Source organism: Pagrus major, chromosome 5 (assembly GCF_040436345.1).
Source record: "Pagrus major chromosome 5, Pma_NU_1.0".
Taxonomy (NCBI): Eukaryota; Metazoa; Chordata; class Actinopteri; order Spariformes; family Sparidae; genus Pagrus; species Pagrus major.
Genome location: NC_133219.1, coordinates 38,250,022 through 38,265,161, shown reverse-complemented (window position 1 = coordinate 38,265,161; position 15,140 = coordinate 38,250,022). Strand labels below are relative to the sequence as shown.

Below are 15,140 nucleotides of genomic sequence, written 5' to 3'. Positions count from 1 at the left end.
AATCGATTCTTCTGACCCCAGCGCTCCAGTACAAGGATCACGCTAACTCTGCGAACCCAGCCGCAGCACGGCAGCAGATGATTTTGTCAGCTATAAAGTCTCCTGAGCACCAGCAGGGCCCGACCAACCTGGCACCCTCCAACTCCGGACGCAGGAAGGAGACCGCAACACCCGAGGGTGAGTGAACGGATGATGTTTTGATGAAGCGCAACCTTTTTCACTCTAACAGACACATACATGCAGGTTTTCTGGCTTCATACTTGACACATACCGGCCCCTACCTGCACACACATAGACACACACACACATTTTAATAATAACTCGCGAAGGATCATTTCTGAAGCGCTCACTATCCTTTTTCTTTCACACACCTTTCAGAGAGAAGGAGGGTCACTTTTGAAAGTAAGTTATCCAAACTCGTGGTTTCTACAGTTTGGTCTCTTATCTCCCCGACTCTTTTTTGCCTCATCCACATCCTTGAAAGGCCAGATTTTCAAAAGCTCTGCACTTTTTCTTTTATAAAAAAAAATGTGTGATCCCACCAGGCTGGTCAGGTGAGGCTGAGAAACCTTCAAGCAAATTTTTCCACCTTGTCAGTGCACAGCTTTAGAAATCTGAAGCATTTTTTTTATCTTGGTTGCTGAAGCATAGCTTATCTGATTTTGCAGAACTCTGCTCTGCTCTTTGACTCACTACAATCCCACCTGAACGTCACATCATACACTCACAGAGATTCACCATATGATAAACTCTGCAATGCACAAAACGCTGTTCGAACCGACACTCTAAAGGTATTATCCAGTGATCTCGCTGCTTCTTGCAACGACTGTCTTAATCTTACATCATCGATATTGATCTTTCTGAGGAAATCTGGTGATTGTGTAAGAATAAAAGGAAATAAGAACATAACACCACGATAAATGTAGACATGAATACTGTAAGAGCAACTCACTTTAATAGTTGTTATTATATAACACACTTAGTAAACCTATAAGTGCATATTATGGGAAGGAAAAGCTACAGAAATCCACATGAAGCGGTTCGCTTTAACATGTTTTTCAGTCAGAACATGTTTAGATATTTAGTCTAAAGACTCTTGGGATCAAAAATCTGTAGTATACGATGTCCAAATGTACCTCATGTTGACATCAACAGGTCCTCTGGTGGAAATGTTTGGTGCACACAGTGTGAAACATTGGTACTGACTGGATAATGCCTTTAAGATGCAACAGCGAGTGGGCACAAGCAAAGGGATTGATTCAATCAATATTCTTTTTCAAGCCTTTTTGTCTTCAGAGTTTACTTGCTTATGCATTTTGCTAAACATCTTACAGTTCTTTTGGAAACCCTCTTTTGTTGAACTGGCGGGTTATGGCATGGTTGCACTGAGGTTTGTTTTTTAAGTGATGGATGTACCTGGCACAGTAAGGCATGCCGGAGCCCGCCCGCCCGCCCTTCACTGTTGTTCCCTGACTGTATTCAGAGTATAGCCGTCGTTTGAAGGACAGTCAGAGAGACAGAGAGAGGGAGAGAGAGAGGGTGGTGCACCACAACACCGCTCACCGCTTCACAGTGGGACTCAACATGAGAGCTGCCAAGTGTACTGTGTGCCTGGATACTGTGCACTTTGGTCGCCAAGCTGCTACCTGTCTCGGTGAGTTACAGATGAGTCGGAGAGGGCGGCCGGAATGAAATGATCCACATCGTTAAAGGAGCGCTGTGTAGTGAGGAGAGAGATCTTCATTTACACCTAAACAAACTCAATAAACAAACTCGCTTTGTTTTCATCACTGAATAAACAAACTGACCTTAAAGGACAACACAGTTTCACACTGTTTTACTTTGTTTATAAGTGGCGGACCCTGCCACCTTTCTAGCTTCAAACAGTGTTTTCCTCTGAGAGCAGCTTGTTTATTCACTTAAAAAAATACATATTTTTGAATTTGTATTGATACCTCATTAATATCGTAAATATTAAAATTCTGAGTTTGAATTTCTTCTTCAAAACTACACAGTGCCCCTTTAACTTCATGTAATCTGAAAACAGATTTTAACTTTTACTTTGTTCTTAAAAGTATCTCTTTATATTAGGATACATATGTTAATCTTTAACTAGTTGCTCATTAGCATGCATATTAGTTTACAGTAGATATTTTTTTAACTCCAGCACATTCACATCAGAAACGGTCAAAAACATGTCTGTGTTTATTCAGTTAAACATCCCAAAACTAGCACACGGAACATTAAACTGTAGTATTTAACATTTGTCTCTGTTTTGTTTTCTATAAATAAACTCTGGCCTCGGCCACAGAAACGCAGCGTTATAAAAAGGTTAGGCGGGACAATGGGAGCGAGCGAGAGGCAACAGCAGCAGCCGTCGCCATGGTTTCACACATCACAATGACATCATTCATCATCTTCTCCGTTTATACGACAGAAAACACACAACAAACATAAACAAGAATGACACTCAGTAGAGCGCAAACTTCCGCCAAGGTCCAACAATCCCTGTTAATTTAATCAAATCCAGTTCAATGTCAAACTCGATAGCTCTGTCACTTTAAATCTCAAACCACACATAACTGCTTAAACATAAAGTAAGATAAGCTGATCGAGGATACACATCAGATTGTATTCACTCGATTTTCACCACGATCAATGCTCTGTTCCCTAGAAATGAGAATCTTGCGATGTCAAAGAAAATAAGAAAAAAATCCTGGATCCGTCGCTTTATCCAGCCTAGTAGGTGTACAACTTTGTCATGCAGACTAAGGCACTGATAATGACTAATAAAGAGTTATAATGCTACTAATACACCTGCTGATAAACAACAAACTAATGGTTAACATGCGTACCCTGACATATAATGTGTTACCGAAGTAATATTCATACGTCAGCCTTCTTGTTATTTAATTTTGTTGTGTATTTTCTGTTGTATAAATAGAAATCATGATAAATGCTGGGTGTAATTATGATGTGTGAATCATGGTGACGGCTGCTGCTGTTGCCTCTCACTCACTGTCATTGTTCTGCCTAACCTTTTTATAACACTGCATTTCTGTGACCAGGATTTATTTAAAGAAAAACAAAACAGACGTGTTGAAAAGAAAATCTCAGTTTTATCCATGAATTAACTCGTTATAAACTACTACAGTTTCTTTTGTTGTATGACAGTTTTGAGATGTTTAACACAGACATACGTGAAGATCCTCACTTTTTTACATTTGACTGTGTTGGAGTGAAATAGCTCCTGTAAACGCTGATACAGTAATATTTCTTTGTATTTATGCCACTTGTATCCTTCCCTTTGTGCCGTTGTTGGCACAAAGGGAAGAGAGAGAAGCCGGTGTGGCATTGCTTCCTCTTTAACGATGTTTTATCTCCTCAGAATGTCACGCTCTGTGCCACCCAAAATGCTCCCCCTGCCTTCCAGCCACATGTGGCATGTCCAGCGACTGCTCCCTGCATCTGACCGAGGGCCTGTGTCGGGACAAAGGCAGCTCCCCGGGCCAACAGCTCAAAGAGGCCAGCGGACACATGCACCTGGAGGGCTGGATGAAGCAGCCCAGGTGAGCCGTGGCACACTAGTGTCATCGTTTTTTAGCTTTTTGTCTATCTAATCACACGGGCCAGAGATTCATCTAGATACTGGGAATAGAAACACCTGCATCTTTGCATAACCCGTGATGGTGTGTCTGATTTACACACACAAATCCTTAATAAAGAAGTGGAGAAACTTGTTTCCATACAGACCTCGAGGAGTCACTGAATAGTTTAATGTGTGAGTGTTGAGGCGATGCGGGTCATATGCTTCAGAAACTTGCTAAATTTACACCCAGGAGTGTTGAAGCAGTTCAACACCTTACCAAGACACTTCATGTTGTGTATCAGTCATGTCCTTCACACCTATGAGTGTATTTGTCTCGAACAATATAGTCTCTCTGTTGCACCGTGGCTGTGTCATCTCCTCCCACTGATCAGGCAGGCTGATGTAACTTAACTCAAGTCCTCTCAGGCGCTCTCTGTGCTGTTCTGTCTGGCACCTATCTGCTACTTAAACCAGTTTAAACACACAAAAAAAGTGTAGGATCCCGATTTGTAGCTTTGTAGTAATGCAGCTGCCTCGTGTGTTTGCAGGAATGGGAAGCGTGGCCAGGGCTGGGAGAGAAAGTACATGGTCCTGGATGGGACTAAAGTGTCCATCTACGAGATCGAGCCCCGAGAAGGTTGATTTTTATTTTACCAGAACAACGTTCTTCACCTTCTTCACGAACACGGCGTCGACTAACGTGTTTTTGTGTGTGTTTCAGAGTCAGTGAAGCCGCTGGAAGAGTTCGACCTGTGTTTGTCAGATGGAGAGGTGGTTGTTCATGGAGCCGTAGGGGCGTCTGAGCTACCCAACACCGCCAAGTCAGGTACTACACACCGATCTGCGTCCTGTGATCTGTCACTTTGGTTTCAGATTTCTTCTTCGGCAGTGTTGTTCACAGTTTTTGTCTGGTTTTTATGAGATTTCATTGTCAAACACAGATCATCCACAACAATGAAAGGACTGACAGGTGAAGTGAAGAGCATTGATTATCTAAATATGATGCGACGCTCTGCTGGGAAACCTTGGGAGGCATTCACGTGGATGCCGATAGCCGATATCCTGAATTTTTGAGCTGAAGTGGAAATAGACCTTTTCTATCTGCACCAATGCCGAAAAATGTCCAGTCTTTTTTAACTGATCATATATTGTATGAATAAAATATTGCATCTTTAAAGTAACTAGCAACTAAAGATATGAGATAATACACTCAGTGGAGTAAAAAGTACAATATTTCCCTCGGTGGTGGAGAGGAAAAAGTAGCAGGAGGTGATGTCTGTCAAGTGGCATCCACATAAACGCTGCGACTCAAAGTTTCCATAGTAACGAGATGATCAGTGTTGTTCACTTCACCTGTCAGTGCTTTTCAATGTTGTGGCTGATCGGTCTATTTTAAACGTATTCAATAAGTAGTTTCTGGAGGAGGTATTCATTCTGAAGTCGTACCTCACTTATGTCCCCTGTGTGTCAGATGTTCCCTACGTCCTGAAGCTGGAGTCCCGTTGTCACGCCCCCTGCTGGCCTGGACAGGCACTTTACTTCATGGCTCCCAGTTTCCCAGACAAACAGCGCTGGGTGGCTGTCATGGAGTCCGTGGTGGCCGCGGGGCGGGCCTCACGGGAGAAGGCCGAGGCCGACGCAGTGAGTATCTCTGGAGCAGGGCGAGGAGGGGCGACGGGGGGGCAGTTGGCTCTCTGATGTCTGCTCACTCAAATCATAAACCGTTACGAGCGCAGTCACAGATCACTGCCTCTCGTCTATGGCTGCGATCGTAAACTGGCTGTTTAACTGTGTGGGGGCTTTTCATTCACGTTGTATTCTCTAAGAATTGAGTTTAGTGATGACCCCCAGTTCACTTATATGTGTCGTTAATTGTCCCCTTCTTCTCTCTCCCTCCTCTCTCTCTCTCTCTCTTTGTCCTTCTCACTGCTGTTTGTTGCTTTTTCATCATGCCACATTGTATGTCCGGTATATGGGCATGTTTTGTTGATTTGCTCTATTCTGCCCATTCCATTGGGTTTCATTGTACACATAGGCTGCTGTGTCCAAAAGACAAATGGTTCTGTCTCCACTGGTCCAGGTAATGAAGTTACAAAGACAAACATATAAGACTGACTGATGCACACACACACACACACACACACACACACACACACACACGAGGCACGCAGTAGTGCATGTGTCTGTCATTGTGTTGGTTGGTCATCCCCCCCCCCGCCCCCGGCTCTCACCTCACCTGCTGTGAGCGCTCCTCACTCTCACTATCCTCTGCTACACTGTCGTGTCCTGTACCAACTCTGTGTCGACGTAACAGTGTTGCTCAGATCTTCTTCCCTGCGTCTGGTGTCCTGTTTTTATAGCCACAGTACACAACTGGTCACCGAGATGATGTTTGATCATCTTTGGGTCGATCCTCTTCGGCTGTCCCGTCCCAGAGGACCAGGGATCAGACAGTGGGTCTTTACCTGCTCGTGTACTCGTCTGTGTTTTCACCCCCCTGCTGCCCTGCTGCACTCTCTGTAGAGACTGGGACTGAAGTCACGCGACTCTGTGAGACACAAGATGCAAACTGGGCGACATGAACTTGACGTAACTTGACAGTTTTGAGGAGTTGACAATGTTTTTTTTTTTTTATGTAATTAAAGGGGCACTATGTAGTTACAATACAAACTCATAAATATGTATATTTTCCATAAGTGAATAAACAAGCTGTTCTCAGAGGAAAATAATGTCCCAGAACACTGTTTGCAGTAGAAAGGTGGCAGGGTCCGCCACATATAAACAAAGTAAAACAGTGTGAAACTGTGTTGTCCTTTAAGGTCAGTTTGTTTATTTTGTTTTTTTTTTGTTTTTTTTCTCTTCTGATTAAAATTTCTTCCCCAAAACTACACAGTGCTCCTTTAAATGTGGCTTTGTTGACTCATTATTACCGGTGTTAGCTGAACCACCCTGGAGGTGCCGATGTCTCGACTATTTTCAGTCACTAAAGAGGAACTTCTTCTAGGAAATGTCCAACAAATCATGCTGATGTAATTATTTATTTATTTATTTTATACAGATCAGAGTTACAGGGACGTTACACATTGGTAACATTTCTGTAAATGTGCCAGTTTAGCCTTCATGGCAAATTTTTTTAAATTCCACAAAAGACAAAAATCATAGTGACAACAATTTATAATCAGGCAACTTTGTGTTTCGTGACAATTTTCTATTTCGTTAAAGTGAAATAAAAACAATATAACTTTTATGATTCATGAACATCTCAACCAATAGTTTGAGGAAGTTTAGATAAATTCTGACAGTCATCAGACTTTTCTTTTGAGGGTTTTAACTTCCGTTATTCTCGTTGGTAAACGCTCCGACTCTGAACTACATCAAAATAATATCACCTTTGAAAAGTCCACCACAAACACTTTGATGAGATGTTCCTGCTCGTAACTTCTCGAAAACCACAGTGCACGCTGGGGATTGTTTTGTTGCGAGCACACTTCTACCAGAGATGATCAGTCAACTTTTTATTTAAATAGCTATCTCGACTAAAACTGTTCTGTAGCAAATAGCTGAGAAAACCTATGAAGGGTTAAGCGATGCTATGACTTGACTCGCTTCCTGCTTGTGACTGGACTTGTGTGAAGCTGTGAACGTGACCTGGAGACAGACTTGTGACTTGGTCCCACCTCTGACACCGTTAACCTGCACACAGTCCTGCAGCCGTCCAACCCCCTCTGTCCTGCCCTCTGCTGCCTCCCCCTCAGGTCGCGTTGAGGTCGTGACCCCTGACCCCTCACCTCTTTCTGCTCTTACAGAAGCTGCTGGGAAACTCTCTCCTTAAGCTGGAGGGAGACGATAGGCTGGATATTAACTGCACCCTCCCCCTCACAGATCAGGTAACGCTGTCGATGGGGTGTTATTATTTGTACGGAGGCCCTGAGGGGCCAGTGAGAAATCTCATCTAAATTATTTTTTCTTCTGTGTTTATGACATGTGGTCTGGTGAAAAAAAAAGTTTTGCCAGAATAATCTTTTTAAGCTCTGTAATTAATTTTTCATCTGTGAGAACATCTTAAAAAGAAAAAAAAATATGAAAAAAAAAAGTTGTCATGTGTGAAAGAATATTGTTTCCCTTTTTTTCTCCTGAAAACATTTTATTAACAGGAGAAACTTATTGTGTGTGAAAAACTCAGTTCCATATGTGAAAAAAAAAAGATCTACTGAATTTTTTTTGTACTGACACAAAATATTTTTGACACACATTCATTTAAATTTTTCTCCTAAACAAAAAAAGTGTTCAGGAATAAAAAAGAAAAAGAAAAAGAACCAAAAGAAATAAAGAATTTCAATAGAAAGAAAAGATTTTCAGGAGAAATGAATGTGGAACCGAGTGGGAAAAAATGTTCATCCTGTTGAGAACATTTTTTTTTTCACTTGGTTACCAAAGTAAAAAAAATTCTACTGAAAATTAAATGAAAATCTTTGTGAAAAATTGGTTTCAAACGCGAAAAAAAAAAAATGTTCAGGAGAGAAAAAAATTGTCGTGTGAAACCGAGAGAATTTTTTTTCACAAGAATATTTTTGACCTTTTTTCTCCTAAAAACATTTAATTTACAGGAGAAACTATTTTTTGTACTGAAGAAAAGAAAAAAAAAGGGGTTGGGGTTTGGAAAAAGCCTTATTTTTGGGTCAGGTGTGCAGGCCTACTGCTCTGAGTGAGGTCCTTGTGGAGGTTAGCTCAGTCTATGTGTGTGATATAAATTGAGCAAAGGAAGGTATGGCTCAGTGGCAGGGTGCCTGTCTCCTTTGTGGGAGACCCAGGTTCAAGACTCAGGTCCCCCTCAGTTGCCATGTGAAATTTTGGTTGCTGAAGTGTGGATGAAGGAGTAAATATGACAGAGTGTACCATGACTATTAAAGAATTGGTTGACTTGCTGATATGGTGCCTGTCCCTTGTGTGGTAGACCTGGGTTCAAGACCCAGGTCTGCCACACTCAGTAGGGTGCTATTTGAAATTTTGGTTGACAGAGTGAATATGACAGAATGTACCATGAATGTTGATGAGTTGGTTGGTTTAGTGGTATGGTACCTGTCTGTCATGCAGGTGACCTGGGTTCAAGACCCAGAATTTTTTTTTAACAAGAATATTTTTCCCCTTTTCTTCTCCTGAACATTGTTTTTTCATGTGCACACAAAAAAATGTCCAGGGAAAAAAAAAATAATATTGTAAAAAAAAAATTAAATAGAAAAAAAATGTTTCAGTATAAATTGTTTGTTTTGTTTTTGCATGTGTGGAGCTGAGTGAAAAAGTTTCCTGTAAGTTTTTTATTCACTTGGTTCCCAACACGAAAAAGAAATGACCAGGAGGAAAAAAGCAAAAAATGTGAATGTGTGAAACCAAGTAAACATTTTTTAAAAATTCAGTAGCCAAAAAAATTTGAGTAGAACATTTTTCTTTTCTTGTGTCGAACCGAATGAATGACAAAGTTTGTATCCTCCTTGAAAAAAAATTTTGTCTTCATTTTTAAAAAAAAAAAAAATCTACTGAAAATTAAATGAAAATCTTTGTGAAAAATTGGTTTCAAAAAATTAAATGTTCAGGAGAGAAAAAAATTATCATGTGTGAAACCGAGAGAATTTTTTTTTCACAAGAATATTTTTGACCTTTTTTTCTTCTAAAAACATTTAATTTACAGGAGAAACTTTTTTTGTACTGAAAAAAGAAAAAAAAAAGGGTTAGGGTTAAAAACAAAAAAAAGGTTTCACGCGCAAATTTTTTTTCTTCTTCTCCTGAACATTGTTTTTTTCATGTGCACACAAAAAAATGTTGGATCCCAAAGTAAAAAAAAATTCTACTGAAAATTAAATGAAAATCTTTGTGAAAAATTAAAATTAAATGTTCAGGAGAGAAACATTTTTTTCACAAGAATATTTTTTTTACCTTTTTTTTCTCCTAAAAACATTTAAATTACAGGAGAAACTTTTTTTGTACTAAAAAAAAAAAAGGGTTAGGGTTTGGAAAAAGCCTTATTTGTGGGTCAGGTGCGCAGGCCTACTGCTCTGGGTGAGTACCTTGTGGAGGTTAGCTCAGTCTACGTGTGTGATATAAATTGAGCAAAGGAAGGTATGGCTCAGTGGCAGGGTGCCTGTCCCCTGTGTGGGAGACCCAGGTGCCATGTGAAATTTTGGTTGATGGCGTGTGGATGAAGGAGTGAATATGCCTGAGTGTACCATGACTATTAAAGAATTGGTTGGAGAACTGAGAGAATTTTCTTTTCACAAGAATATTTTTTACCTTTTTTTCTCCTAAAAAACATTTAATTTACAGGAGAAACTTTTTTTTGTACTGAAAAAAAAAAAAAGGGTTAGAGTTTGGAAAAAGCCTTATTTGTGGGTCAGGTGTGCAGACCTACTGCTCTGGGTGAGGTCCTTGTGGAGGTTAGTTCAGTCTATGTGTGTGATATATATCTATATCTATCTACCAAGGTTTGAGACTCAGGTGCCATGTGAAATTTTGGTTGCTGGAGTGTGGATGAAGGAGTGAATATGACAGAGTGTACCATGACTGTTAAAGAATTGGTTGGCTTGCTGGTATGGTGCCTGTTCCACTCAGGAGGGTGCTATTTGAAATTTTGGTTGAAGGAGTGAATATGACAGTGTACCATGAATATTGATGAATTGGTTGGTTTAGTGTTATGGTGCCTGTCTGTCATGCAGGTGACCTGGGTTCAAAACCCAGAATTTTTTTTTCACAAGAAGATTTTTTCCCTTTTTTCTCCTGAAAACATTTTATTTACAGGAGAAACTTTTTTTGTACTGAAAAAAAAGGGTTAGGGTTAAAAACAAAAAAAAGGTTTCACACGCTAATTTCTTTTTTTCTTCTCCTGAACATTGTTTTTTCATGTGCACACAAAAAAATGTCCAGGGAAAAAAAATTTAAATTGTAAAAAAAAAAAATTAAATAATAAAAAAAATGTTTCAGTATAAAGTGTTTTGTTTTGTTTTTGCATGTGTGGAGCTGAGTGAAAAAGTTTCCTGTAAGTTTTTTATTCACTTGGTTCCCCACACGAAAAAAAAAAATGACCAGGAGAAAAAAAGCAAAAAATGTGAATGTGTGAAACCAAGTAAACATTTTTTTAAAAATTCAGTAGCCCAAAAAATTTGAGTAGAAAATTTTTCTTTTCTTGTGTCGAACCAAATGAATAAAAAAGTTTGTATCCTCCTCGAAATTTTTTTTTTTTTTCACTTGGTTCCCAAAGTAAAAAAAAATTCTATTGAAAATTAAATGAAAATCTTTGTGAAAAATTGGTTTCAAACACGAAAAAAAAAAAAAATTATCATGTGTGAAACCAAGAGAATTTTTTTTTCACAGGAATATTTTTTACCTTTTTTTCTCCTAAAAACATTTAATTTACAGGAGAAACTTTTTTTTTGTACTGAGAAAAGAAAAAAAAAGGGTTGGGGTTTGGAAAAAGCCTTATTTGTGGGTCAGGTGTGCAGACCTATTGCTCTGAGTGAGGTCCTTGTGGAGGTTAGATCAGTCTATGTGTGTGATATATGTTGAGTAAAGGAAGGTATGGCTCAGTGGCAGGGTGTCTGTCCCCTGTGTGGCAGACCAGGTCTGCTGCACTCAGGAGGGTGCTATTTGAAATTTTGGTTGAAGGAGTGAATATGACAGAGAGTACCATGAATCTTGATGAGTTGGTTGGTTTAGTGCTATGGTGCCTGTCTGTCATGCAGGTGACCTGGGTTCAAAACCCAGAATTTTTTTTTCACAAGAAGATTTTTTCCCTTTTTTCTCCTGAAAACATTTTATTTACAGGAGAAACTTTTTTTGTACTGAAAAAAAAGGGTTAGGGTTAAAAACAAAAAAAAGGTTTCACACGCTAATTTCTTTTTTTCTTCTCCTGAACATTGTTTTTTCATGTGCACACAAAAAAATGTCCAGGGAAAAAAAATGTAAATTGTAAAAAAAAAAATTAAATAATAAAAAAAATGTTTCAGTATAAAGTGTTTTGTTTTGTTTTTGCATGTGTGGAGCTGAGTGAAAAAGTTTCCTGTAAGTTTTTTATTCACTTGGTTCCCCACACGAAAAAGAAATGACCAGGAGAAAAAAAGCAAAAAAATTGAATGTGTGAAACCAAGTAAACATTTTTTTAAAAATTCAGTAGCCAAAAAAATTTGAGTAGGAAATTTTTCTTTTCTTGTGTTGAACCGAATGAATAAAAAAGTTTGTATCCTCCTCGAAAAAAGATTTTTTTTCACTTGGTTCACAAAGTAAAAAAAATTCTAGTGAAAATTAAATGAAAATCTTTGTGAAAAATTGGTTTCAAACGCGAAAAAAAAATTATCATGTGTGAAACCGAGAGAATTTTTTTTTCACAAGAATATTTTTTACCTTTTTTCTCCTAAAAAACATTTAATTTACAGGAGAAACTTTTTTTGTACTGAAAAAAAAGGTTGGAGGTTAGCTCAGTCTATGTGTGTGATATATATTGAGTAAAGGAAGGTATGGCTCAGTGGCAGAGTGCCTGTTCCCTGTGTGGGAGACCCAGGTTTGAGACTCAGGTGCCATGTGAAATTTTGGTTGCTGAAGTGTGGATGAAGGAGTGAATATGACAGAGTGTACCATGACTATTAAGGAATTGGTTGGCTTGCTGGTATGGTGCCTGTCCCTTGTGTGGCAGACCTGGGTTCAAGACCCAGGTCTGCTGCACTCAGTAGGGTGCTATTTGAAATTTTGGTTGACAGAGTGTACCATGAATATTGATGAGTTGGTTGGTTTAGTGCTATGGTGCCTGTCTGTCATGCAGGTGACCTGGGTTCAAGACCCAGAATTTTTTTTTCACAAGAATATTTTTCCCCTTTTCTTCTCCTGAACATTGTTTTTTTCATATGCACACAAAAAAAATGTCCAGGGGAAAAAAATTAATATTGTAAAAAAAAAATTCAATAGAAAAAAAATGTTTCAGTATAAATTGTTTGTTTTGTTTTTGCATGTGTGGAGCTGAGTGAAAAAGTTTCCTGTAAGTTTTTTATTCACTTGGTTCCCCACACGAAAAAGAAATGACCAGGAGGAAAAAAGCAAAAAATTTGAATGTGTGAAACCAAGTAAACATTTTTTTAAAATTCAGTAGCCAAAAAAATTTGAGTAGAACATTTTTCTTTTCTTGTGTCGAACCGAATGAATAAAAAAGTTTGTATCCTCCTTGAAATTTTTTTATTTTTCACTTGGTTCCCAAAGTAAAGAAAAAATTCTATTGAAAATTAAATGAAAATCTTTTTGAAAAATTGGTTTCAAAGGCGAAAAAAAAAATGTTCAGGAGAGAAAAAAATTTCGTGTGAAACCGAGAGAATTTTTTTTTCACAAGAATATTTTTACCTTTTTTTTCTCCTAAAAACATTTAATTTACAGGAGAAACTTTTTTTTGTACTGAAAAGAAAAAAAAAAGGGTTGGGGTTTGGAAAAAGCCTTATTGGTGGGTCAGGTGTGCAGACCTACTGCTCCGGGTGAGGTCCTTGTGGAGGTGAGCTCAGTCTATGTGTGTGATATATATTGAGTAAAGGAAGGTATGGCTCAGTGGCAGGGTGCCTGTCCCCTGTGTTTGAGACTCAGGTCCCCCTCAGGTGCCATGTGAAATTTTGGTTGATGGCGTGTGGATGAAGGAGTGAATATGACAGAGTGTACCATGACTACTAAAGAATTGGTTGGCTTGCTGGTATGGTGCCCGTTCCTTGTGTGGTAGACCTGGGTTCAAGGCCCAGGTCTGCCACACTTAGGAGGGTGCTGTTTGAAATTTTGGTTGACAGAGTGAATATGACAGAGTGTACCATGAATATTGATGAGTTGGTTGGTTTAGTGGTATGGTGCCTGTCTGTTATGCAGGTGACCTGGGTTCAAAACCCAGAATTTTTTTTTTCACAAGAATATTTTTTTTCCTGAAAACATTTTATTTACAGGAGAAACTATTTTTGTACTGAAAAAAGAAAAAAAAAAGGGTTAGGGTTAAAAACAAAAAAAAGGTTTCACATGCTAAATTTTTTTTTTCTTCTCCTGAACATTGTTTTTTCTTTCATGTGCACACAAAAAAATGTCCAGGGAAAAAAAATTAAAATTGTAAAAAAAAAAATTCAATAGAAAAAAATGTTTCAGTATAAATTGTTTGTTTTGTTTTTGCATGTGTGGAGCTGAGTGAAAAAGTTTCCTGTAAGTTTTTTATTCACTTGGTTCCCAACACGAAAAAGAAATGACCAGGAGGAAAAAAGCAAAAAATGTGAATGTGTGAAACCAAGTAAACATTTTTTTAAAAATTCAGTAGCCAAAAAAATTTGAGTAGAATTTTTTTCTTTTCTTGTGTCGAACCAAATGAATAAAAAAGTTTGTATCCTCCTTGAAAAAAGTTTTTTTTCACTTGGTTCCCAAAGTAAAAAAAAAAAATTCTACTGAAAACTAAATGAAAATCTTTGTGAAAAATTGGTTTCAAACACAAAAAAAATTAAATGTTCAGGAGAGAAAAAATTTGTCATGTGTGAAACCGAGAGAATTTATTTTTTTCACAAGAATATTTTTTTTACCTTTTTTTCTCCTAAAAAATATTTAATTTACAGGAGAAACTTTTTTTTGTACTGAGAAAAAAAAAAGGGTTAGGGTTTGGAAAAAGCCTTATTTGTGGGTCAGGTGCGAAGGCCTACTGCTCTGGGTGAGGTCCTTGTGGAGGTTAGCTCAGTCTATGTGTGTGATATAAGCTGAGTAAAGGAAGGTATGGCTCAGTGGCAGAGTGCCTGTCTCCTGTGTGGGAGACCCAGGTTTGAGACTCAGGTGCCATGTGAAATTTTGGTTGATGGAGTGTGGATGAAGGAGTGAATATGCCTGAGTGTACCATGACTATTAAAGAATTGGTTGGCTTGCTGGTATGGTGCCTGTCTGTCATGCTGGTGACCCGTGTTCAAGACCCAGAATTTTTTTTTCACAAAAATATTTTTTCCCTTTTTTCTCCTGAAAACATTTTATTTACAGGAGAAACTTTTTTTGTACTGAAAAAAAAGGGTTAGGGTTAAAAACAAAAAAAAAGGTTTCACACACTAAATTTTTTTTCTTCTCCTGAACATTGTTTTTTTCATGTGCACACAAAAAAATGTCCAGGGAAAAAAAAAAAGAAAATCAATAGAAAATAAATGTGTCAGTATAAATTGTTTTGTTTTGTTTTGCATGTGTGGAGCTGAGTGAAAAAGTTTCCTGTAAGTTTTTTATTCACTTGGTTCCCCACACCAAAAAGAAATGACCAGGAGAAAAAAAGCAAAAAATTTGAATGTGTGAAACCAAGTAAACATTTTTTTAAAAATTCAGTAGCCAAAAAAATTTGAGTATAAATTTTTTCTTTTCTTGTGTCGAACCGAATGAATAAAAAAGTTTGTATCCTTGAAAAAAAAAAAATTTTCTTCACTTTTTTCCCAAAGTAAAAAAAAATTCTACTGAAAATTAAATGAAAATCTTTGTGAAAAATTGGTTTCAAACGCGAAAAAAAAAAAATGTTCAGGAGAGAAAAAATTTGTCATGTGTG

General features: G+C 38.1%; 1 protein-coding gene across 1 annotated transcript in view; it reads left to right on the top strand.

Moving 5' to 3' along the window:
• citb (citron rho-interacting serine/threonine kinase b) overlaps nt 1-15,140 on the top strand; it is a 56,635-nt gene that overhangs the window by 31,059 nt on the left and 10,436 nt on the right. Inside the window, exons 23-31 of the mRNA XM_073465791.1 lie at nt 22-177; nt 379-402; nt 1,484-1,654; nt 3,389-3,569; nt 4,138-4,226; nt 4,311-4,415; nt 5,061-5,230; nt 5,625-5,669; nt 7,396-7,476. Coding sequence (XP_073321892.1) covers nt 22-177; nt 379-402; nt 1,484-1,654; nt 3,389-3,569; nt 4,138-4,226; nt 4,311-4,415; nt 5,061-5,230; nt 5,625-5,669; nt 7,396-7,476 — 1,022 coding nt within the window. The remainder of the gene's footprint in view (nt 1-21; nt 178-378; nt 403-1,483; nt 1,655-3,388; nt 3,570-4,137; nt 4,227-4,310; nt 4,416-5,060; nt 5,231-5,624; nt 5,670-7,395; nt 7,477-15,140) is intronic.